General features: G+C 46.1%; 1 protein-coding gene across 4 annotated transcripts in view; it reads left to right on the forward strand.

Annotated features, from left to right (window-relative positions):
• Positions 1 to 20,049, forward strand: part of Asap1 (ArfGAP with SH3 domain, ankyrin repeat and PH domain 1) — a 291,208-nt gene that overhangs the window by 15,402 nt on the left and 255,757 nt on the right. For all 4 annotated transcript variants that reach the window (XM_028773285.1, XM_028773286.1, XM_028773283.1 and 1 more), the window contains exon 2: positions 19,039 to 19,124. In XM_028773285.1, the coding sequence (XP_028629118.1) occupies positions 19,066 to 19,124 (59 nt within the window). In that variant the 5' untranslated portion in view covers positions 19,039 to 19,065. The remainder of the gene's footprint in view (positions 1 to 19,038; positions 19,125 to 20,049) is intronic.

The raw sequence follows: 20,049 nt of genomic DNA on the forward strand, positions 1-20,049 counted from the left end.
GGTGGTGATGGTGGTGGTGATGGTGGTGGTGTTACTAGTGTTGCTGTGTTCATGGTGGTATTGATGGTGGTGGTGTTAATAGTGTTGTTGATGGTGGTGGTGATGGTGGTGGTGATGGTGGTGGTGATGGTGGTGGTGGTGGTGATGGTGGTCCTGGTGATGGTGATGATAACAACTACCCTGGTGGTAATGGTGCTGCTGATGCAGGTGCCAAGGACAACTGTAACAATGATGATAACAAGCACAGATGACAGTGATGATAATGATGGTGGTGATAAGGGCAGGCATGGCAGTAGTGGTGATGCTGAAAATGATCATGACGATTATGCATCTGGCCTAAGCACAAGAAAGAGTTTGGGTACCTGCAAGAAGCTTCTAGAAGGCCTGGATGGCTCTTACAAGGGAGAAGAGAAGGGCTTCTGTGGTCTGGATGACTTAAAATGGCCTTAGGCAGAACAGCAAAGATGTTTCCCCTTGACCTGGCCAGCTGAAATATCCCTTTCCCTGCCTCTCTGCTATTCTACTGTGTCCAGTGGTCCCTTGTCTTACATATCCTTATGCCTGGCCTAGTGCCTGGCATTGGTGACAGCTTTCTTACTGTTTATTATGTGGCTGATTAGGCTGCCATTTGCTGATCACTGAGATAGAATTTGGACCTTATCAAAACATCTGCTATGTCGACAGGTCACTGTCTCTCCCCCCTGCTGGGTTGTGGTCTCTATGAGGCTGACACTCTTTGATCCATTCCTAAATGTGGTGCTATTTCAGTGCCCACCACCTGCTAGGTCCTTAGGAAGTGATTGAGTGACTCCACCTGGTCCCTTTCATCACCTGCTGAACAAGACATGGCATTGCTCCCGGCTAGTGCCAGTGCCGATCCCAGCAGGTCCCTGGGAAGATTAAATTGTTAAAATCCTCTAACTCCAAGGTGGGCCCTGGGCTCTTAGAAAGGCAGAACAAATACAGAGACGTGTGTAGTCTGAGTCAGGCGTGTTGAAGGACTCTTACAGAGTGAAGTGCTCTCCAGGACTTGTTGGTGTGGCTGAAAGAGGCATGTATGTGGCTGACAGAGGGGACACTTGACTGGCTGGCTCCAGAAGGAGACATTAGGTTTCCCAAGCTGGAGATCCAGACAGTGCCTGTGTAGGCATTGCTCAGTTGGGTTAGCTGTATAGATTACAGGACGCGTTGCCATAGTGATAGGAGATAATATACAACCCTTCAGTTATACCTCAGGTTATACTTACTATTACTCTCTTTTTTTCCTTCTTTTCTTTTTTTTAGGTTTTTCAAGACAGGGTTTCTCTGTGTAACCCTGGCTGTCAGTAGAACTCACTCTGTAGACCAGGCTGGCCTCGAACTCAGAAATCCGCCTGCCTCTGCCTCCCAAGTGCTGGGATTAAAGGCGTGTGCCACCACCGCCCAGCACTATTGCTCCCATTCGTTGTTTGAAACAGGGTCTTCTGTGTCACAGGATGGTCTCTCAACTCTTCCCCAGTGCTGAGATTACAGGCAAGGGGCTGTTATAGGCAAATACTCCTTATGGTGGATGTACAGGTTATTTACTTTTTTTTCGCTTGCGTATTTGTCCAAGTGCTTCCTTCTGATGAGTTCTTGGAGGTGGAATTCATGGGTCAAAGAGGAGGTACATTTTTACAATCTTAAAACAATCTTCTAATTTGCCATTCAGGTAAGTTGAATGGTTCATGTTCTTAGAGCAGGAATGTGAGGACATCCACATGCTCATGATGAGTTACATGTCTCTGTGGGTAGCTAATCAGGCAAAGATAATCTTTTTTATTTGCTTTTTGAAATTTAATACATAATTTACTAGGAAGTCGTGTGTGTGTGTGTGTGTGTGTGTGTGTGTGTGTGTGTGTGTACTTCAATCATGCTTGCAAACTGACCTAAGTCAGTTGGAGGACTTTAGTTCTGCCTGGTACTGTAGTTTACATAGATGTGGTTTCTAGACCTGACTTTGCTGTCAGCTATGAGTGCAATCTGCTTGTTCAACCGCTGAGGCCCTCAGTATCATTTAGAAAGTGGCTCTGGGGAACTAGAAACTCCATTCACCAGCACCAGCACCAGCACCAGCACCACCACCACCAGCACCACCACCACCACCACCACCATCATTATCATCTTATTAAGAGTAGTACAAAGAGGTCATTCTGGAGAAACTAGGCTTGAACCTTACTATTAAATATTCAAAGTCTCCAAGTCAAAGGTAATGGCTTTTATTCAAATCCAGGACACATGTCTCCAGCTCTCTCATTCTGTCCCTGGCTCTATGCACCTTTGTGTGACTTGACATCCTGACAGCCAGTTATCATGGCTTCTTCACAGTAGAGTAGGTAGGTCCTCCCTAGGAAGCTAACTCATGGAAGAGAGCTTTGAAGACATAGAGAATGAGGAAGGCAGAGGCTTTAGGGAGAATGACTCAGGAGTTCTAAGTGCTTCGAAGGACCATGGAGTGAGTCTGGGAGGAGCAGCAGAGAAGCCCAGATCAGGGAGGGGCCAGGAAAACACCCCGTGGGAATCACACAGGCCAGAGAGCAACAGCCTGGAAAGGCTGACAGATGGATTCCTTAGTCAGGCCTTCCTTGGAATGCGCTGGCTCAAGCCATTCAGCTTTCTCTATGACACAGTCACGTGTCCCCAAACTGCTACAGGTGCCTGTTGATGACTCTGCCCCACCCTCCTCCTAAAAGTCATTGTGCTTTGTCTTTTCCTTTCTCAACCCTGCAGCTGGTGCACCCCCATCGGGCCTCTATCTCTGGTCTCATATTGATCTTCCCACTCTGAATAACTTTTACATGGTCTACTTGGGATGCAGGGAAGGATCTCCCTTGTCCTGAGCTGTGATACCCACCTTATGGGAGCTGTTCCTGACCAGCCTGATTCCTGTAGCGTGGACCTCATCGTATCTGCTCCCTCGGTGTATCTTCCTTGGCCAAGCTTTCCTTCAAACGCCTGACACACCATCATGACTGTTTTTGTTATCTGGGTTGCTTCTGTCTCCCTTAGTATTCTGCGCCTTGTTAGAACAGAGCCTACCAGAGTTGTATTTGCATCTACAGGTCCTGATATATGTAGGCATTCAGATATAGTATTTGTGGGGCAGAGCTAGTCATGAAACCTTGCATAATTCAGTTCAGTTGACTAGCATGGTGTTATAGTAATAAAGCACCAGTATCTGCAACAACCAACAGTCCCTACAATGTATTTTTTTTTAAGTGTGGTTTTTCTTCTTCAAGATGGATATTTTTGATCCCTTTAGTAGTCATACTCAAACATAGGCCTCTCCTGCTTTTGTGGTCCTACAGCTTCTCACACCGTGGATTCCTTGGCTAAGGAGAAATCAGAGAAGACACACCCATTTCTTAAAAGCCTGTTAATGACTTACCCTATTTCCACCCTTCCTGGCGAGAACTCTGACACATAATCACCCTCAGTTTCAAAGGAGTCTGGGAAATGTAGTCTGGTGGTGTGCCCAGACAACTTGGTGAGAGTTGACCACAGTGTTAGGTGTGGAGAAACAGCTCTTTGGAAGGGATGCTTGGGACCATAGATGTCCAACTCCTGGTCTAGAGGAGGCTAAAGTCCTACCTGATCCAACTCACTGTGATGCTACTCAGTAATAAGGATACTCTGTAGGCAGTTACTGTGAGGGAGGAAGGAAGGAGGCCATGGACATAGAAAACTGAGTTCTGCTATGCAAGTGACTAAGGTCTGTTCTTTGACAATGACAGTAACAACTTACATATTCCAGATGCTGATATGTTCCATCTTCATAATTATTCCTGTGTCACAGGTGAGTGAACTGAATCTCAGAGCAGCAATTTTCCCAAGGTCACAGTTGAATGACAGAGCCCAAGTTGGGGTTTCAGCAAGCTGGTGACACAGCTGCCATTCCTGATGTGAGTCCAACCCAGTTCTACCAGATGGATCATACTGCCACCGAGAGAGAAAGAGTCATAATTTCTGTGACAAGGAATGAGTGAAGTCACCCTCGGGGCTCCACCTAACAATCCCATGGGAGCCATCATAAAAAGTCTGAACCTAACCTAATGACACGTGTGTTTTCAGCCCTGTTTACTGAGTGATGAAGAAGCAAAGACTCAGAGAAGTGAGATATTTCTCTGAGGTCACACAGCAGGGAAGCCATCAAGAGTACTGTCTATTCCAAGTTTCCGGTTGTAAGGAATATGACTGGCTTAAAGGAGACAGGAGGGAACTGGATTGGACTGCTGTAAGTCCCTAGGCTAGGCAATATGCTGTTTTATTACAGTAGGAGACACACTGCTCCCTTGAATTATGATAATTTCATAAAGGGTTGGGTCACACACACACATAAACAACAACAACACAATGGATGTAGAATTTACATGAAACTAACTATAAATCTTACCAAGGCATTCAGTTTGGTGACACTGAGTTCATTCATAATGTGTGACTATCATTTCTATGTAGTTCCAAGATGCTTTCATCACCCCACAAAAGAAGCTACAATGCTCATGGTCCCCCACCCCCAGCCCCAGGCAACCACCAGTCATTTCTTCTCTATGCATGCACCTCTGCTGGATGCTTCACGTGTATGGAATTGTCCATGTAAGGTTTCATGTCTGGCTTTCATTCAGCATGTTTTACAATGAACGTTGTAAAGATCTACCCATGGTATGGTATAGTGCCAGAATTCCTTTCGTCTGGCTGTTTGTTTGTTTTCGGTTTGTTTCTTTGAGACACGTTCCTGCTAGGTAACCTTGGCTGCCTTGAACCGTCTTGTCCCTTCATTCCTTTTTATAGTTCAGTAATTCCATTGTGTGGGTAGGTTGCAGTGTTTATTCATTTACCAGCTGATGGACATCTAAGCTGTTGCTACTTCTTGGCTGTCATGGCAAACGCTGCTATGAACATTCATTTACGAGTGTTTATTTGAGTTCATGTTTTCAATTCCTTGGGGCATATTGCCTGGGGTGGAATCGCTCAGTCATCAGGTAACTATTTTTAACTTTTTTGAGAAGCTGTCAGACCTTTGCAAAGTGGCTGAGTAATTTTTTTTTACATTCCCACCAGCCAGCAGACCTTTGCCAAGACTTGATGTTGGCCCATTTTCTTGTCTGTGGCCGAACTAATGGATGTGACGTGGTGTGTCATGGTGGTTTTACTTGCAGGTCCATAGTGACTCATGCCTTTGAGCTGCTTCTCCCGTGCTTGCTGGCCATGTCAAGGAGCTTTAGGAAGGTGTGGCCAGGTATGGAGTAGTGTAACCTCCAGAACAGCAGCCCTGGGGTTCCTGTGGATATGTGGTTTTGAGGGGCAGAGAGTGAATGGCTGGCAGTCTTTAAAAAAGTGTAGGCTTCATGGAGAGACCCTGGGCAGAGCTGAGACTTGGCTGAGCTTGAAAGATGGTCTTCAGCCTCCCCCCTCCCTCCCATCTCCTAGTGGGAATCCTTGTTGACTATGATCATTTGTAACCAGAGAGTAGGAAACCCCTCTGTAAGTTCTGAGGTTGGCTAATGGGTTTTCCTTGAGTGTTGGCCTCTTGCTGAAGTTGCTTGTGAGACTGGCTACAGTCCTGGGGGATAATGCCCCATTTATCATTATCACCGGAGACACACAGAGAGCATCCTTTCTACAACAAATACTACTGAGAGAGAGAGGATTCTCTTTCTCATCCTCTCTCCTCCTTCCTCTCCCCTCCTTTCTTTTGGTTAAGTTTTTGTTCCCTCCCTAAGCCTGAACTAAGCGCTATCTGGGCAGACACAGAGTAGATAACACAGTGCTGCTGGGCTGCAGAGAAGGTTCCAGACTGGATGTACAGTCAGATGCCAGCTTTTGCTAGATCTGCCTGATGAGAGGCCTTTTCTCCTTGAAGCTTTCGTGCAGTATTTGGATATCACCCTCAGGCCAGTAACCCACTTGAAGCAAGCTTTCCTGTATCCCCTAGCTGAGAGGGGTCTGTGATTTTCCTGTCGGAGGGCAGTGATTTTCCCAGACCATATCCCACGAGAACTGGAATGCTGGAGCCATGCTTGAAGTTCCGTTCTCAGTTGTCAGTCTGTAAGGCAATGCTTGTCCATGTTCTCTCCCGAGATGGTCTAGGTGTGCCTTCTACAAAGCTGGACTTCCAGGCTTGCTCCTTTCCAGGCCACCGCTTTCCACATCAGTCCCAGCATGGAGGTGGGTAGTGTGAGGAAGGGCAGTTCTTCCAGCCCGCGTCTCCTGCCAGAACGAGCCAGGAAAACTTCTCTGCAGAGGAAGCAGGCTGACGCTGGAATGTCCTGATCCGGCACATGAAGTCCTTGGTCGGGGCCCCTGAGGGAATCTGGAAAGTGCCCAGCTGCTTTTCTGCAGCTGGCCCTGGGGAAAGGCCCTGCCACAGCTGTGTGCCTTCCTTTGCACTCCTTGTCATGGTGCACATGCATCTGTACATGCCTGTCGTGGGAGTGGTGGCCTTTAGTTTTGGCATGGGGTCCCTCTCTCTCCATTCTTCTTTCAGAGAGGGTTTCACGCAGTCCAGGCCGGATTCAGGCTTGCTTTGTAGCCCAGCATATTTGTAAACTCCTGGTCCTTTTGCCTCTCTTTCTCTGAAGTGCTTGGATTTCAGACGTGTGACACCACACCCAGAACTTCACGAATGTGCGGCTAAGTTCTTTACTAACCGAGCTACATTTCCAGCCTAGCTTCTCCCATTTTTGCCATGTAGTGACTCATCTGAATCCTAGTCATTCAAGATTTTGAGGGAGCAGGGTACCCATCAGGTCAGGCTATCGAGATGCTGGAATAGGATGTCTCTGCTGTGCTTTCTCTTCTCAGGAACTCTCTTCTCGTACTGCTTGTGAGGTAGAGATGATATGACCCTTGCTTCCCCACTGGCACCTGAGGTCCCAAGGAGCTAGTAGCCCTTTCTTGGCAAGTAGCCATGGCTATATATGCTGCCCCTTGGGGGATAAAATATATCTGTCTTGATTAACTGCTTTTAACTCTTTGTCATTTGGGGATAAAAATCTTGGGGAAAGTGAGGAGACTAGATTAGTGTCTGAGAGAACTTTAGTTTGCAGCATGTTCTAGAAGATGAGGCCTGTCAGGACACCTCATACCACATGTAACTGCCAAACAAGAGGCTTGTAGGAACCAGTGTCCTGATAACTTGTTGCTAATCGTTTGGCAACTAGGAATTGGATTCTGCTGGGAAAGTCTTGGCATGAGATATTTGTTTGGTTTATTAATTCATCAATTCACCGAACATGCACTGGGCCAGGCACAGTCCCGACTGAGGGTCATCTTGTTCCCTGAAGGCTACTCTGGAGAGGAAGGTGGGGAAGAGTGACAGATGGCTTTCCCCATAATTCTGTCTTGTTTGCCAGAGAGTTTTTCCAACAGCCTTCCATTTCAGGTGGCACCCTGATGTCCACAGCTTGTCCTCCTGTGGAGGTGACCCCAAATGGCTCAGGGTATAGTCCTGAAACTGCAGTGAGTCAGCGCACCCAGCTCAGTATCCTGTCACCGTGCTGACACCCTTTGCACTTGGAAGACAAACAGCTGTCCGAATGGAAACTGTTTAATTGTCATTAAAAGCAAAGAATCTAGACTCTTAAGATAATGCAGTTTTGAAACGGAGAAATCCTTTTATGTTGGCAGGCAGCAAGCAACATTTCTAAGAAACAGAGGCAGCTTTTCAGAGAGATGTTTAAAGGTTGAGCTGCCTGGCCTTGGTGTTCCTAGGTCACATAGCTTTCCTGAGCATGGCAGGAAAATAATTTGTCACCGGGCTTCCTTGTCCAGCTGGAGGAAGTAGTATGCAAGGCTACTTGTATGTGTGAGATAATATATGTATGCATATATGTAATTGTATATTTATGTCTATGTATATATTAATAAATAATTAATAATTTATTATTATTAGTAGTTGTAGTAGTGGTAGTAGTAGTATTGCCTGAAATATAAAAGGCATTCCCGCCTTCCCATCTTAACAGTTCAAGCAGAAGTGTCTCTGCCCCACTCCCTTTTTAGTTGATTCAGAGAATGTAAGTAGGTGCTACTGACCACCTGCTGTGCAGCAGCCCTTAGAGCTATAGGAAAGGGCCAGTCGCTCTAGCTGCAGCACTAGAACATTCTGAAGTGCTATCATGAAACTTTAAAACAGCACGTGAAATAGATCCCCTATCTTGACTTATCCCTGGAAGACCAAGTTTGTACCATTTTGAGACTAGAAGGGCAAAAAAAAATATCAAGAGAAACATCAGTTACCCATGTTTTTCCAGAAGGTCTAATTCACAATAGGCCCTTGAAGGTACTTTTTGTAAATTTGCCCATTTATTTATTTAATTTTGAAACAAGGATTTTTGTGTTCAGTCTGGCTTCAAACTGGCAACATAGCCAAGGACTATGATGTTCAACTTTTGATCCTCCTTCCCGAGGGCTAGGTGCAGAGGTCCGATGCCTAGCTTGAGGCTACTCTTACTATGTGAGCTTTAAAAAGTAGAATGCCCAGTTCAGAAAGGTGAGATGCTTACCTGAGGCTGGTAAGGGAAGAGGCAGATACTCTGGCACATCAGTCCCCAGATTCCAAAGCCTCTTCCTTCTGTGCTTTCACTTGCAGGTTGAGAACTTCCTAATTGCAAACCTTCACATTTGCCTATGGTCACAGCTTTAGATGGGAGTAGACTTGACAAGCCTTTACTGCCATCTACTTCTGGATGAAGCAACACCGTGCTAGGTAGAACAACACAAATTCCCACAAAGAACAGTTTCTTTAGGCTGTGGCCTTGTACTTAACATGGGTCCAGTTAGAATCTCTTCCTTTCTGTGTGTCTGATAGCCTCCTGTTCCACCTCAAAACCTGATGCTACTCTCCTCCAGCTCCATGAAGTTATTCCATCCAGTCGCGTGCATCCTTTTTCTGCTTTAGAGTAGCTTCTGCTTTTGTAGGTACGCACAACTATAGGTTCGCCTGCGTGGCTTGCATCTAGAAGACAGTGCCCAGCTTGGGATGGCCACCTTGTGTAGGAATGAATGGAAAACATTCGCAAAACAGAAGCTAATCGGATGCCTGGTCTATCCATGTTTCTTCAGTGCCATGGGTACTCTTTGGTCATATTCTATGTGAACAAGCAGGGTGAGGGGTTGAGATTCGTTTCTCATTAGCCCTACCAATATGTAAGAAAGCCGTGCCTAGGATTTATGAAGTGTTTCTAGACAGGGAGTGGGGAGCGGGAGCGTGTGGGGGAGTCTTCATGTGGGACCAGGTTGCTTTTCATGATTCTTTGGAAGAGCTGAGGGAGGGGTTTGGCTCCTTGTTTCTCACCATGTCAGTCCTAGAACGTCTGTGCTTGGCTTTAAGTAGATGGTATTGAGTGCTGCTTAGACATACCTCATTTCTTTTGATCCTGGGATTCCTTTGATTACAGGACGCATTATTGATGTCCTAACAGTGCTGGCTGAGAAAGCAGAAGTCAGAATGCATTGGCAGGAACGTGCTTTCTATTCCAGATTTGCTAACCTGTGTAAATATGGTCATCAGAAATGGAGGAAAGGGGCGGTTACAAAGAATAAAGCCAAGCTGGGTGGCTCTGGGTGGTGGCTGCTGTCAGGATGAGGCATGAGCTTGTGTGAGGCTGATTTGGTTAGCTTCTTAAAAGTCCCCTTTCACTTCTAACTTTCTTAGTGGGAGACACATGCAATGGCGTTGTCTCTTCTGAGGCCACTCCTGCTCTGAAAGGCTATTGAGATTTAAAGGAAAGAAAGGACTTAGACATATTTAGGTGTTCTGGTTTTATTTCTCTTGCTGTGATGAGAACAGTCTGACCAAAATCAACTTAGGGTATTAAAGGGCTTATTTCATCTTACGTTTTAGATCTTCATTGAGAGAAGTTGAGGCAGAAACTTGAAGGCAGGTAGGCCTACTTGCTCTTTCACACAGAACTATCTCTGACCAAGCAAATCACTTGATAGCTAAGGAAGGACAACAGGAACCGTGGAACCTGCTCCTAGGATGGCTTATACTCAGCTACATTCCTTATTTAGTTTAGGATCACCTGCCTAGGGAATGGTTCTGCCCACAGTGGGCTGGACTCTACTCCATCAATTAACAAACACAATAATCCCTCATAGACATGCCCACAAACCAGTCTGATCTGGGGAGTTCCTCAGTGGAGACTCTCCTGTTGGATGACACTGGGCTGTGTCAGTTTGTCAGCTAACCAGGACAGGGTTTCATTTGTTACTCATAAAAACTCTAGCAAGATGCTCATCCTGTCTTAGTCCATTCCTTCCTGGTGAGATGGAGCAACGATGACGCCTGCTCTCAGGTTGTTGTGAAACTAAAGTTAATTTTTGGAGTGTGTGGTACACATCCTTGCCACGCAGCACATGCTAGCATTGTTATTTAAAAAAATGGTTATTTAGACGGTGAGGGTTATTGTTGCCTCCTTAAGATGGAACAAGAGTGGTACTTCTCACTGCCCTGGGCTTGGTGAGGACCCATGATGGCAGGTGTCAGAGTAGCTGCCACCTAGGCCCAAATGCTGCTAGGGAGCACTCAGCCACAAGGCTTCCAGAAGAACTAGAATCTCCCATATAAGCACTTCCCCTGTTTTTCCTGTCCTTGGACTGAGTGGAGGCTGGGACACTGAGGTGTCATTCTTGGAAGGTGACTTGCAGGCCTTGGAAGCAGCATCCTCTCTGATTGTCACTGGGGCAAAGGTCACTGGACACCAACAGGATGAGCAGACATATGAAATACGTCCATGTGGCTGATCTTGATGACAAGCTGCTAAGTCAGGGCTCCTGGCTGCAGGTGTCATTCCTAGTTTGGGTTGTCACCATAGTGACAGTTATTTGTCCTATCCACTATTTGGCTGTGGATCTTTTGCTTTGTTTAGATAGAAGCTCCCTTGGTGTCAGCATCTCTTAGCCTAGCTTGGCAGGATCCCCTGCATTCAATATTCCAGTGCTGTACAGTACCTGGGTAGCATTCAGAAGGTCATGCTGGAGCTTTGAGCTCTGAGTGTTGGAACCCTCCGCTCCTCGTGTTACAGCTCCTCGGTAGATGGAAGCACTAATTCTTGGTGGCTCTCTGGAACGTTCTTCTTCAGGCTCAGCTCTTTACAGTCCCTGTACAGTTCCTGCTTCCATATTCTGGAACTATTCAGCTGCTGCTATTGGGTATGCTTGGGGCTGGCAACCCTGGAAGTTGCCTGTTATTCGTGTTATCAGCTTGCTTTCATGTGGTAAAGATAAAAGACCAAGAGAACAAGAGAACCCCCTCAGTGAGGCTTTAGTAGACTTTGGGCTGCAACACCACAAGTGGGGACAACACAGCGAGGTGGACAGAAGGACACTCTGTTGGACAGATGTTCAGCACTGCTGCTTTTGTAGACAGTTGTATATGAACCCTGGATGCCCTGGCTGGGGACACCACCCCCACCAGATTGAAGATTGTAGCGAAGATGTTGGATGGCTCTGATGGAGCCACAGAGAGTCATTTGAAGCTGTCATGACAAACCTGAGTCATTGCAGGTGGATCTGTGACAGGCAAAGTCTCCCAGAGCAGAGCCAGGGAATAGCCACCATGACAGTTGTTATAGTTCCTGTGACTGCAACAGAATGTCTCAGGGGCCTCTGGAACTGGTTCTGGGTCTTATCTGGGCATCAGTCACTATGTCAGTATCCCTGACCATTCATTCACAAGGCATTTAAAGCAAGCCCAGCTGTCATGATGAACACTCCAGGAACTATCAAGGGAGTGTCTGTTTGGACAGCTTTAGTGGTTCCTGTGAAAACAGTGGGGCTGATGTTTAGTTGCCACTGCCCCCGACAGGCCTTCAGGAGTGGCATCAAAGTCAGTCACAGCCTTGAAGGACTTGGTGAAGCACCCGTGGTTCTGATCTGCCATTGTTCTTAGTTAGCCTGGGGTGGTCATTCCAGTTCTGCCCTAGGTAGTTGACACTGTAGCCAGGCCTGAGGGAAGACTGACAGCTATCAATCAAGGAAGGGAACTGCTTGCAATTCAACAGCTTCAGTCATTTAAACAAACAAACAAACAAACAAACAAACCTTGATGAGTACCCACATAAAAGATTAGACATGAAATTCACATTCTTCTTTAGCAGACCTTATCCAGTCATTCCTAAGCGTCAGCCAAGCACCCTTAGGGAAGGATGGGGGCCTCCCTCTCCTCAGCCACACACCTGCCCTGCACTGGCAATTGTCATAGTTTATGATCATTTCCTTCCTAGCAACACCACACTGTAACTATCATCTTACCATCTCTAGGCAGGCTCTTCCTGAAGCCAAAAGCCGTGGAAATGTGAGACCGTAAATGTGGAGAGATGAAGGCGTGAAGCAGAGAGATACAGGTGATATGGTCCCCAGTAGATGGAAACTTGCCCTGCTGTGCCTCATTCTCCTAGGGGCCTCTTTGTGTTGGGGGAGCTGTGGGGTTGTTCCCTCGTGTCCTGTCCACCCATCCTGGTCCGAGGGTTGTATTTTGGAGCTACTCCCTGGCTACCTCTAAGTTTGTCTCTTGATGGGAGACAGGAGGGGGGGGAGAGGAGGGCCAGGCAGGTGTTGCTTGAAGCAGGATGCGCAATCTTTTAATGAGGCAGAGAAGTCTCAGGATCTACCATCTGAGAGCTGGTTAGCCAAGAAAGTCACTGATGTGGTTCAGTTTGAGTCTGGAAGCCTGAAGATTAGGAGGCCAAAGGTGGTAGTCCTAACCTGAATCAGAAGGCCCAACCAAGAACAAGGAACATCAGTATCCAAGGACAGAAGAACGTGGATTTCAGCTCATGTGGAGAGCAAATTCACCCCTGGTCTTTTCTTCATTCAGGCCTTTGGATAGACTGGATGGGGCCCATCATCCCAGAAGCACCCTCAGCAGACTCATCCAAATATAATGTTTTTGCAGCTGCCTGGGCAGCTCTTAGCCAAGTCAAGCTGACACATGAGATTGACCATCATCCTGCCCACTGTGGGGTTGTTTCCATTATTATTGACACCACAGACTTTAGAATGGGTAGACTATTGCATTAGGAGATTGTGGGGATACTTCCTAGAAGGGTTGGAGCTCCACCCCGAAGAAAGTTGAGCTGCTAAGAGATGGGAAGAAATAATAGCACAGCAATATGTTTGGCTTATTTTTTCTTTAGGCTCTTGGTTTTGTCTAAGTACAGCTCCCACTGAACAGGAAAACAAAATCACACTGGTAAATGGGAAAAGTGTTTGACATGATTTTTACGAGAGGAAGCAATTGTCTGAGCTGTAGCCAGCTGCGGATGACTCCAGAGATTCATAACATCCTTTCTGAAAGGATGTGAATCCAATGTCTGTGAGGCTCCCGTGGAATAAAACTCAGCTCCTCTTCGAGGATTGGCACTGGAGAGAAGGTGTTAGTTTCTTGGTATAAACAACTTCCGGATGGAGAGATTATTTTGGTTGATGGTTTCAGAGGGCTCAGTCCATCTTGCTTGGTCCTATGTACTCAGGCAGAGCATCGTGGAAGAGAAGTTTCTGTACCTCATGATATACAGGAAACGAAAGACAAAGGCATCCTGGAATTAGGTGTGAACTTCAAAACCATGCCTGAAGCAACCAGCATTCTCCAATTAGGTCCCATCTTCTGAAGTTTCTACTACCTTCCCAAACATTGTCAATAACCTAGGCTCAAATGTTCAACACGGGAGCGTGTGTGAGTGCGTATGCGTGTGCGTGTGTGTGTCCGTGTGTGTGTGTGTGTGTGTGTGTGTGTGTGTGTTGGTGGGAGGTATATTTCACATTCCAACCACAACAGAAATGTTTATGTGCCATATGGTTCATGCCCCTTACTCCTATATGACATCAGGGATGGCTGTCTTGACTGACAGCCTGTATGTTGCAGGACAGACTTTCAGTGGAAAAGCATATACCAGACAGTAAACAAGCTAACTTCAAAACCGTGCCCATGGTAACCTGCTTACTCATCTTGATACAGATGAATCCGCTTTACTTCAGCAGGTAGTTGTTTTAAGCATTTTATCACCAGGGTGGCAAGGTGACAGCTATTGAGAGGAACATGTTATTCCTTCACTCCACACATTTCATTGAGCATCTATTTACAGACACCCATTCCTTCCCCGCTTACACCTTTGATTTCTCCCAATGTGTGTTTACTAAATACCTCCTCCATCACTGAGCCATCTCCAGGGATGGATGGAAATTGGTTAAGTAATGCCTCAGTTCTCTTTCCCTCAGCAGCAAGATCTGAGATGTCTTATCCAGTTTTCAGATGGCCCTCTGGAGTGAGTTTCAGGCTCTTGTAGAATGGCCTGCATTCACTTTTGAGTACACAACTTCACTGTAGCAAGTTAAGGCATTGATTTCAGGCACAGCCAGCACTACTAGTTCTAAGCACCGAGAAGTTCCCAGGGAGCCAGAGTTTCACTCAGTGATTTAACCACATCTTGTTGATTTTGATTTAGAGTAGGAAAACACAAGTGCATATGGGTTAAATACCTCACCAGGGTCCCACTGTGGCTTCTAACTGAGGTGCACTTCTTCTAAGTCATATTGTAAGAATACAGGATCTAGCAAGATAGTGTCACCATTATACAGCACCCAGTGTTTGCTTGCTTATCTATCTGTCCTGTCTATTTTCTTTCTATGTATCTATGTATCTGTGTATCTGTGTATCTATGTATCTATGTATCTATGTATCTATGTCTGTCTGTCTATCTATCTTATTTTTATTGTTTGAGAATTTTATGCATTTGTTTGACTCAAACCTCAAATTCTTTCCCCTCTAATTCCTCTTCTATCCACCAAGTACCTTTCCTTCCCAACTTCTTATCTTCATGTGCTTACTCTCACAAACACAGGCAGACAGACAGACAGACAGACAGGCACGCACACGCGCGCACGCGCACACACACACACAGAGTCTCTCTCTCTCTCTGTCTCTCTCTCTCTCTCTCTCTCTCTCTCTCTCTCTCTCTCTCTCTGTGTGTGTGTGTGTATGTGTGTGTGTGTGTGTGTGTGTGTGTGTGTGTGTGCTGCCTGTATGCACTATTGTGGGACCATCTCCTGGAGCATGGATAGTCTTTCAGGAGCCACATCCCTGAAGAAAACATACTTTCCTTCTCCCTGTAAGCCGTCAGTTGCCAGTAGCTCCTCAGCTAGGGGTGGGACTTCATGAGCCCCTCCTTTGTCCATGCTGGGCTTTCGGCTGGCTTGGTCTTGCTCATGCTTAGTCATGCTGTCACAGCCAGTGTGAGTTCCTGTGTACAGCTGCCTTTTTGTGTCCAGAAAAGCCTGCTTTACTGCAGACATCTGCTACTTCTGGCACTTATGGTGGTCCCTGATCCTTAAGGTAGGGAAGGAGGTATAGCTGCCCCATGTAGAGCTGGGCACACTCTCTTGATCTTGTGTTCTCTGCTTGTTGACTGTTGTGGGTCTCCTTTAATCAATATATGCTACAAAGGGAAGCCTCTCTGGTGAGGTTTGAGAGATGCGCTAGTATATGGGCCGAAGGCTAAGAAGGTGGGGAGTGGGGCAAAGGTAGTTTAATACTGTGTCCGTGTAGCAGAACCATAGTATTGGATTCTCCCCTGGAACCTGTGATCTAGCTGGAACCTAGATTTTGACTATCCTATAGTGCTAGGAGTGAGTTCTGAGTGTCTTGATCTCTCTCGAAAGAAATACTGTCTGAAACCGAATCAGTCTCAAAGGATAACATGGTCTTAATGTGTATGCTTAGCTCAGAGCACTGTGGGAGCCATCTTGGCCCGTGTATGGATGCTGACCTCATCTTAGGAGGTCACAGTCAAACCAGTGGAGTGTCACACCTCACACGGCTCTTTCACACTCGTCTCTGGAGATCTGTAGTGTGTACTGATGTGGGCTAGGCTGGAATTCTGGCTGTTGCACAAACAAGGACCTAAGAGACAGAGAGGCTAACCTATCAACATGGGATTCTGGAAGCCTGTCACAGGCTGAGGCAGATGAGTGGACAAGGAGCTATGGGACTCACGTAGCAGCTTGTGGAAGACTATTCAGAGGACGTATGGCTGCAGTTTATTTACGTACTTATTTTCTTGTCATTTCTGGGAGAGTCTCATGTATCGCAGGCTAGCTTCAGATTCCTTATGTGTAAGATGACCTTGAACTTTCTGATCCTCCTGCCTTTATTTCCAGAGTGCTAAGATTAAAGGTGTGCATAACTATGCCTCATTTATGCGGTGCCAAGGATCAAACCCAGCGTCTTGTATATATTAGGCAAGCACTCTACCAACTAAATTGCATTCGCAGTCCAAGCTATTGAGCCTGCATCCAGAATCTGGTTCTCCTATGCACTGTCTCAAGCACATTATTATTATTTTGTTGTTGTTGTTGTTTCTAAGTCTTGAGTTTTCTCTTCCATAAAGATGACTCTTTATCTGGCTTGCAGGACTTTTGTGAGGGTCAAGTTGGCACTAGGCAGGTAGAAACACTGCAAGAATCGCTGTGTCAGTCATCCTGGCCGTGCTGTCTGTATGCAAGGCCTCATTTCTTCCCCTGACTTGTATTCCTAACTCATTGGTGTTCATACATCAATGTTCTCATGCTGTCTAGTTAGTTTTTTAAGAATTTCTTACATTCATTCATTCATTCATTCATTCATTCATTCATTCGTGTATGTGTGTATGTAACATGCCATTGCATGCATATGGAAGTCAGAGGACACCTTGCGAGATTTGGTTCTCTTTTTCCCATGTGAACTCCTTGAATTTAGGTTGTCAGGCTTGGTGGCAAGTGAGGCCAAAGAGACTAACAAGTACCGTTTCAGTGATTTCTGTTCTTTTCATGGAGCAGGGCTTTTTAAACTTCGTCCACCCCCCACTTTCTTTCATGTGAGAAATTTTAACACAACCTCTGTTCTATAGGTTTTTAAAGTGTGCATATAAATAAAAACATACATTTACTTTTAAATGACTATTTATTGAAGAAATCAATTATGTACACTAATGAAATGGATGTACTTGTTTTATTTTTTTTACATGATTTAAGTCTTGCCTGAATACTTGAGACTGAAAGACAAAGAACGTCTTCAGTATTTTTCAGAGCTCATCCGAGATTCAGTTTTATAATCATAACTCAAAGAGTGGTGCCTCTCATGGGTACATGGTGCAAAATAGAATATTTTGGCCATTTTAAAAATTGTTGGACATTCTGTCCTGATCCTAAGTCAAACTTCATGCAACCTGTTCTCTGGAACCCAAATCAGCAACTTGAGCAGTTTTTAAAAATCAAGCATTCTGATGCCATACGGTGCAAACACAGGCTAGTTTGGTGCCTACATGCTGAGAGACGACTGTCGGAAAATAGCGAAGTCCTTGTTTTCTGTAATTAAATCGTCATAATCCTGTAAGCGTGCCGCCACTCAGAGAGGACAGAAGACTCAAGTGTGAGCGGAGGTGTTTTAGGAGGCTTCATCAGTGTGAGGGCTTACACAGTGCAGAGTGCCCACTGTATGATCGGAGATGAGGATGGAGAAAATTCAGAGACGAGGGTGAGGTCTGCCAATCACACGCCAGGTTCATCGTGCGCTTGATTTGTAATTCACCTTTGGTAGTTGGGTGTTCAGAAACTTACTTTTTCCTTACTCCCATAGAGACTACCCACATTTAAATAGCTTTTGTTCTAGAGCACCAAGAAACCACTGAAAGATGGTTAGCTGGGGGTGGAGAGGTGGGAGACGACACCATCAGATTTCTAAAAATTTTATCCTGCACATCAACTTGATTAAAAGATGGAATGTTGGGGCCGGAGAGATGCCTCCGCAGTTAAGAGCACCCACTGCTCCTGTAGAGGACCTAAGCTCAGTTCCCAGGGTCCTCATCTGGTAGTTCACCACCTGTAACTCCTGCTCCAAAGAATTCATTGTCCTCTTTTGGACTGGACTGAAAGCACATATATTCCTGTGCATATGTCATACAGACATACCCATATACATGTCATTAACCCCTCCCCCAATTAAAACCATGATGTAAGTCTTACTTGCATATGGGTTTTTAAAAGACCAGCACCATCTGTGACTACTAGGAAACTGAGCAGTATGTGGAAGTTTGATGATGTCAGCCGTCCTCAATGCTGACTGGAGCTGGGTGAGAGACACGTGGATCCCATGCCTCTCTTCCCTTGTGTTTTTTATGTATAAAATGAGTGGACAGGAGAAAGTGGCTTCATTGTGGAAGACCTGATTTAGTACTGAGGTTAGATCAGTTGCAGTAGCCCAGGTGACAGTACTTGGTGGCTTGGGCCAGGACATCAGAGGAGACAGGGGAACAGCTAACTAGGCAGGATGATAGTTGGGTCTAGAGTTTCTGGCCTTGGATGGAGGTACCATTCTGACCTAGTGATCCTAGAGAAGCACCAAGCAGCCCCATAGCTCATGGTAGTTTACAGCCCCATCTTTCTTTCCCTTCTATCTTACAAATATTGAAGCTACTTCCTTGTGCAGTGTCTCTTCCGTTCTAGACTTGCTGTGTTCAGCACACGCAGTGATTAATTAAGCTTTGGTATGCATGCATTAATTCCAATCCTTTCCCGAGTTCAGAAGGGCTGTCCTGAAATATGCAGGCTCATTCTCATCTGCCTTCTTCCTGAGACAGGTTCCTCTGCTTTCCAGGAGGCACATAACTACCTGTGTCGGTCTGTCTGTCTGTCTGTCTGTCCATCCGTCATACCTGCCACACACTGTTAGTTCATATTTTTTTAAGGAGCCTGGGCCTAGAGAAGTTAATGACTTGTAAATTGTTCTCCAAGACTGAGCAGCCAGAAATAGAAGGCAAGAAAGTTCCTGAACAGTCTTGCACAGAGCTGCTCTGATGGAGGTGTCAGGCCCACTGTGGGGAGTGACACGTGTTAGCTGTCTACCCTCCCATGCTGACTGGTCACTCTGGGGAGCCAGAGCACTCCTAATGAGGACTCAGCCTCATTGGTTGGATAGAGGTTTTCTTGCCCACCCCCACTCCTCACCCCCTTGCTGACCGTGTCACCTTTTCTCCCCACTCTGTTCAGGTCGTTTTCGGATGTGACGGCTGAGACATGAGATCTTCAGCCTCCCGGCTTTCCAGTTTTTCCTCAAGAGATTCACTATGGAATCGGTGAGTGGTCCCTAGCCCCACCCTGTCTGGGGAGGAACATGTGGATGTTTTGCAGGGAGGGTTGGAAGCAGCCTCAGTACAAACATCCATGCCCACAGCTCTTTTGGTATTTGTGGCAGGATAAACCTTTGAATTTTTCTCTCCCTTTTTAAAATTTTACATTTATTAATTTATGCACGTATGTTTTATGGCATATGTGTAAAAGTCAGAGGACAAGTTTGGGGGTTGGTTTTCTCCTTCCACCATGTAGGTTCTTGGAATCCAGCTTAAGTTCTAGGATCCAGTGACAAACACCCATACCTACCGAGCCATCTCCACTCTCTTTGCTTGTAGAGACAGGATCCCAGTAGCCTCAGGCTGTTTTTGACTGTATCATGTAGCTGAGGATGACCTTGAGCTTCTGATGCTTCCTATTTCCACCTCCTAAGTGCAGGGATTCCAGGTGGCACTGCCATGCCTGGTTGATGCAGTCCTGGAGATGGCATCAGGGCTTTGTGCATCGTAGGCGAGCACTCAAGCAACTGAGCCACATCTCAGCCCTTTCTATTGGATTCATCACCTGCTGAATTTAACTCTAAGGAAATGCCAGGTGGGAAGGCAGGGTGAGGTGGAGGATTGTATCAGAAAGTGGTCAGGAATGTTGTGTGTCTTGCTTCAGTCAGTTGAACTTCTTTGGAGATAGTTGAATCCTGTCCACCTATCTGTCCTGCTGGGTAGGAATGACTTCATTGGCTATTAGTTCTCCCAGCTGGATTTTAAGTCATTTTCTCTGTCCCTGTGTCTCCCCCCACCCCATATAGTCCATGTCATCCTATTGTGAAAGGTTTACCTAATTTGGCAGCTGGGAATTGAGTCCTCGAATTGGGGCAGGGAGGAGAGACTGAGAAGTTCAACTTCAGTGGTCCATTATACATCTGACTGCTTG

Source organism: Grammomys surdaster, unplaced genomic scaffold, assembly GCF_004785775.1.
Source record: "Grammomys surdaster isolate TR1022 unplaced genomic scaffold, NIH_TR_1.0 224, whole genome shotgun sequence".
Lineage (NCBI taxonomy): Eukaryota > Metazoa > Chordata > Mammalia > Rodentia > Muridae > Grammomys > Grammomys surdaster.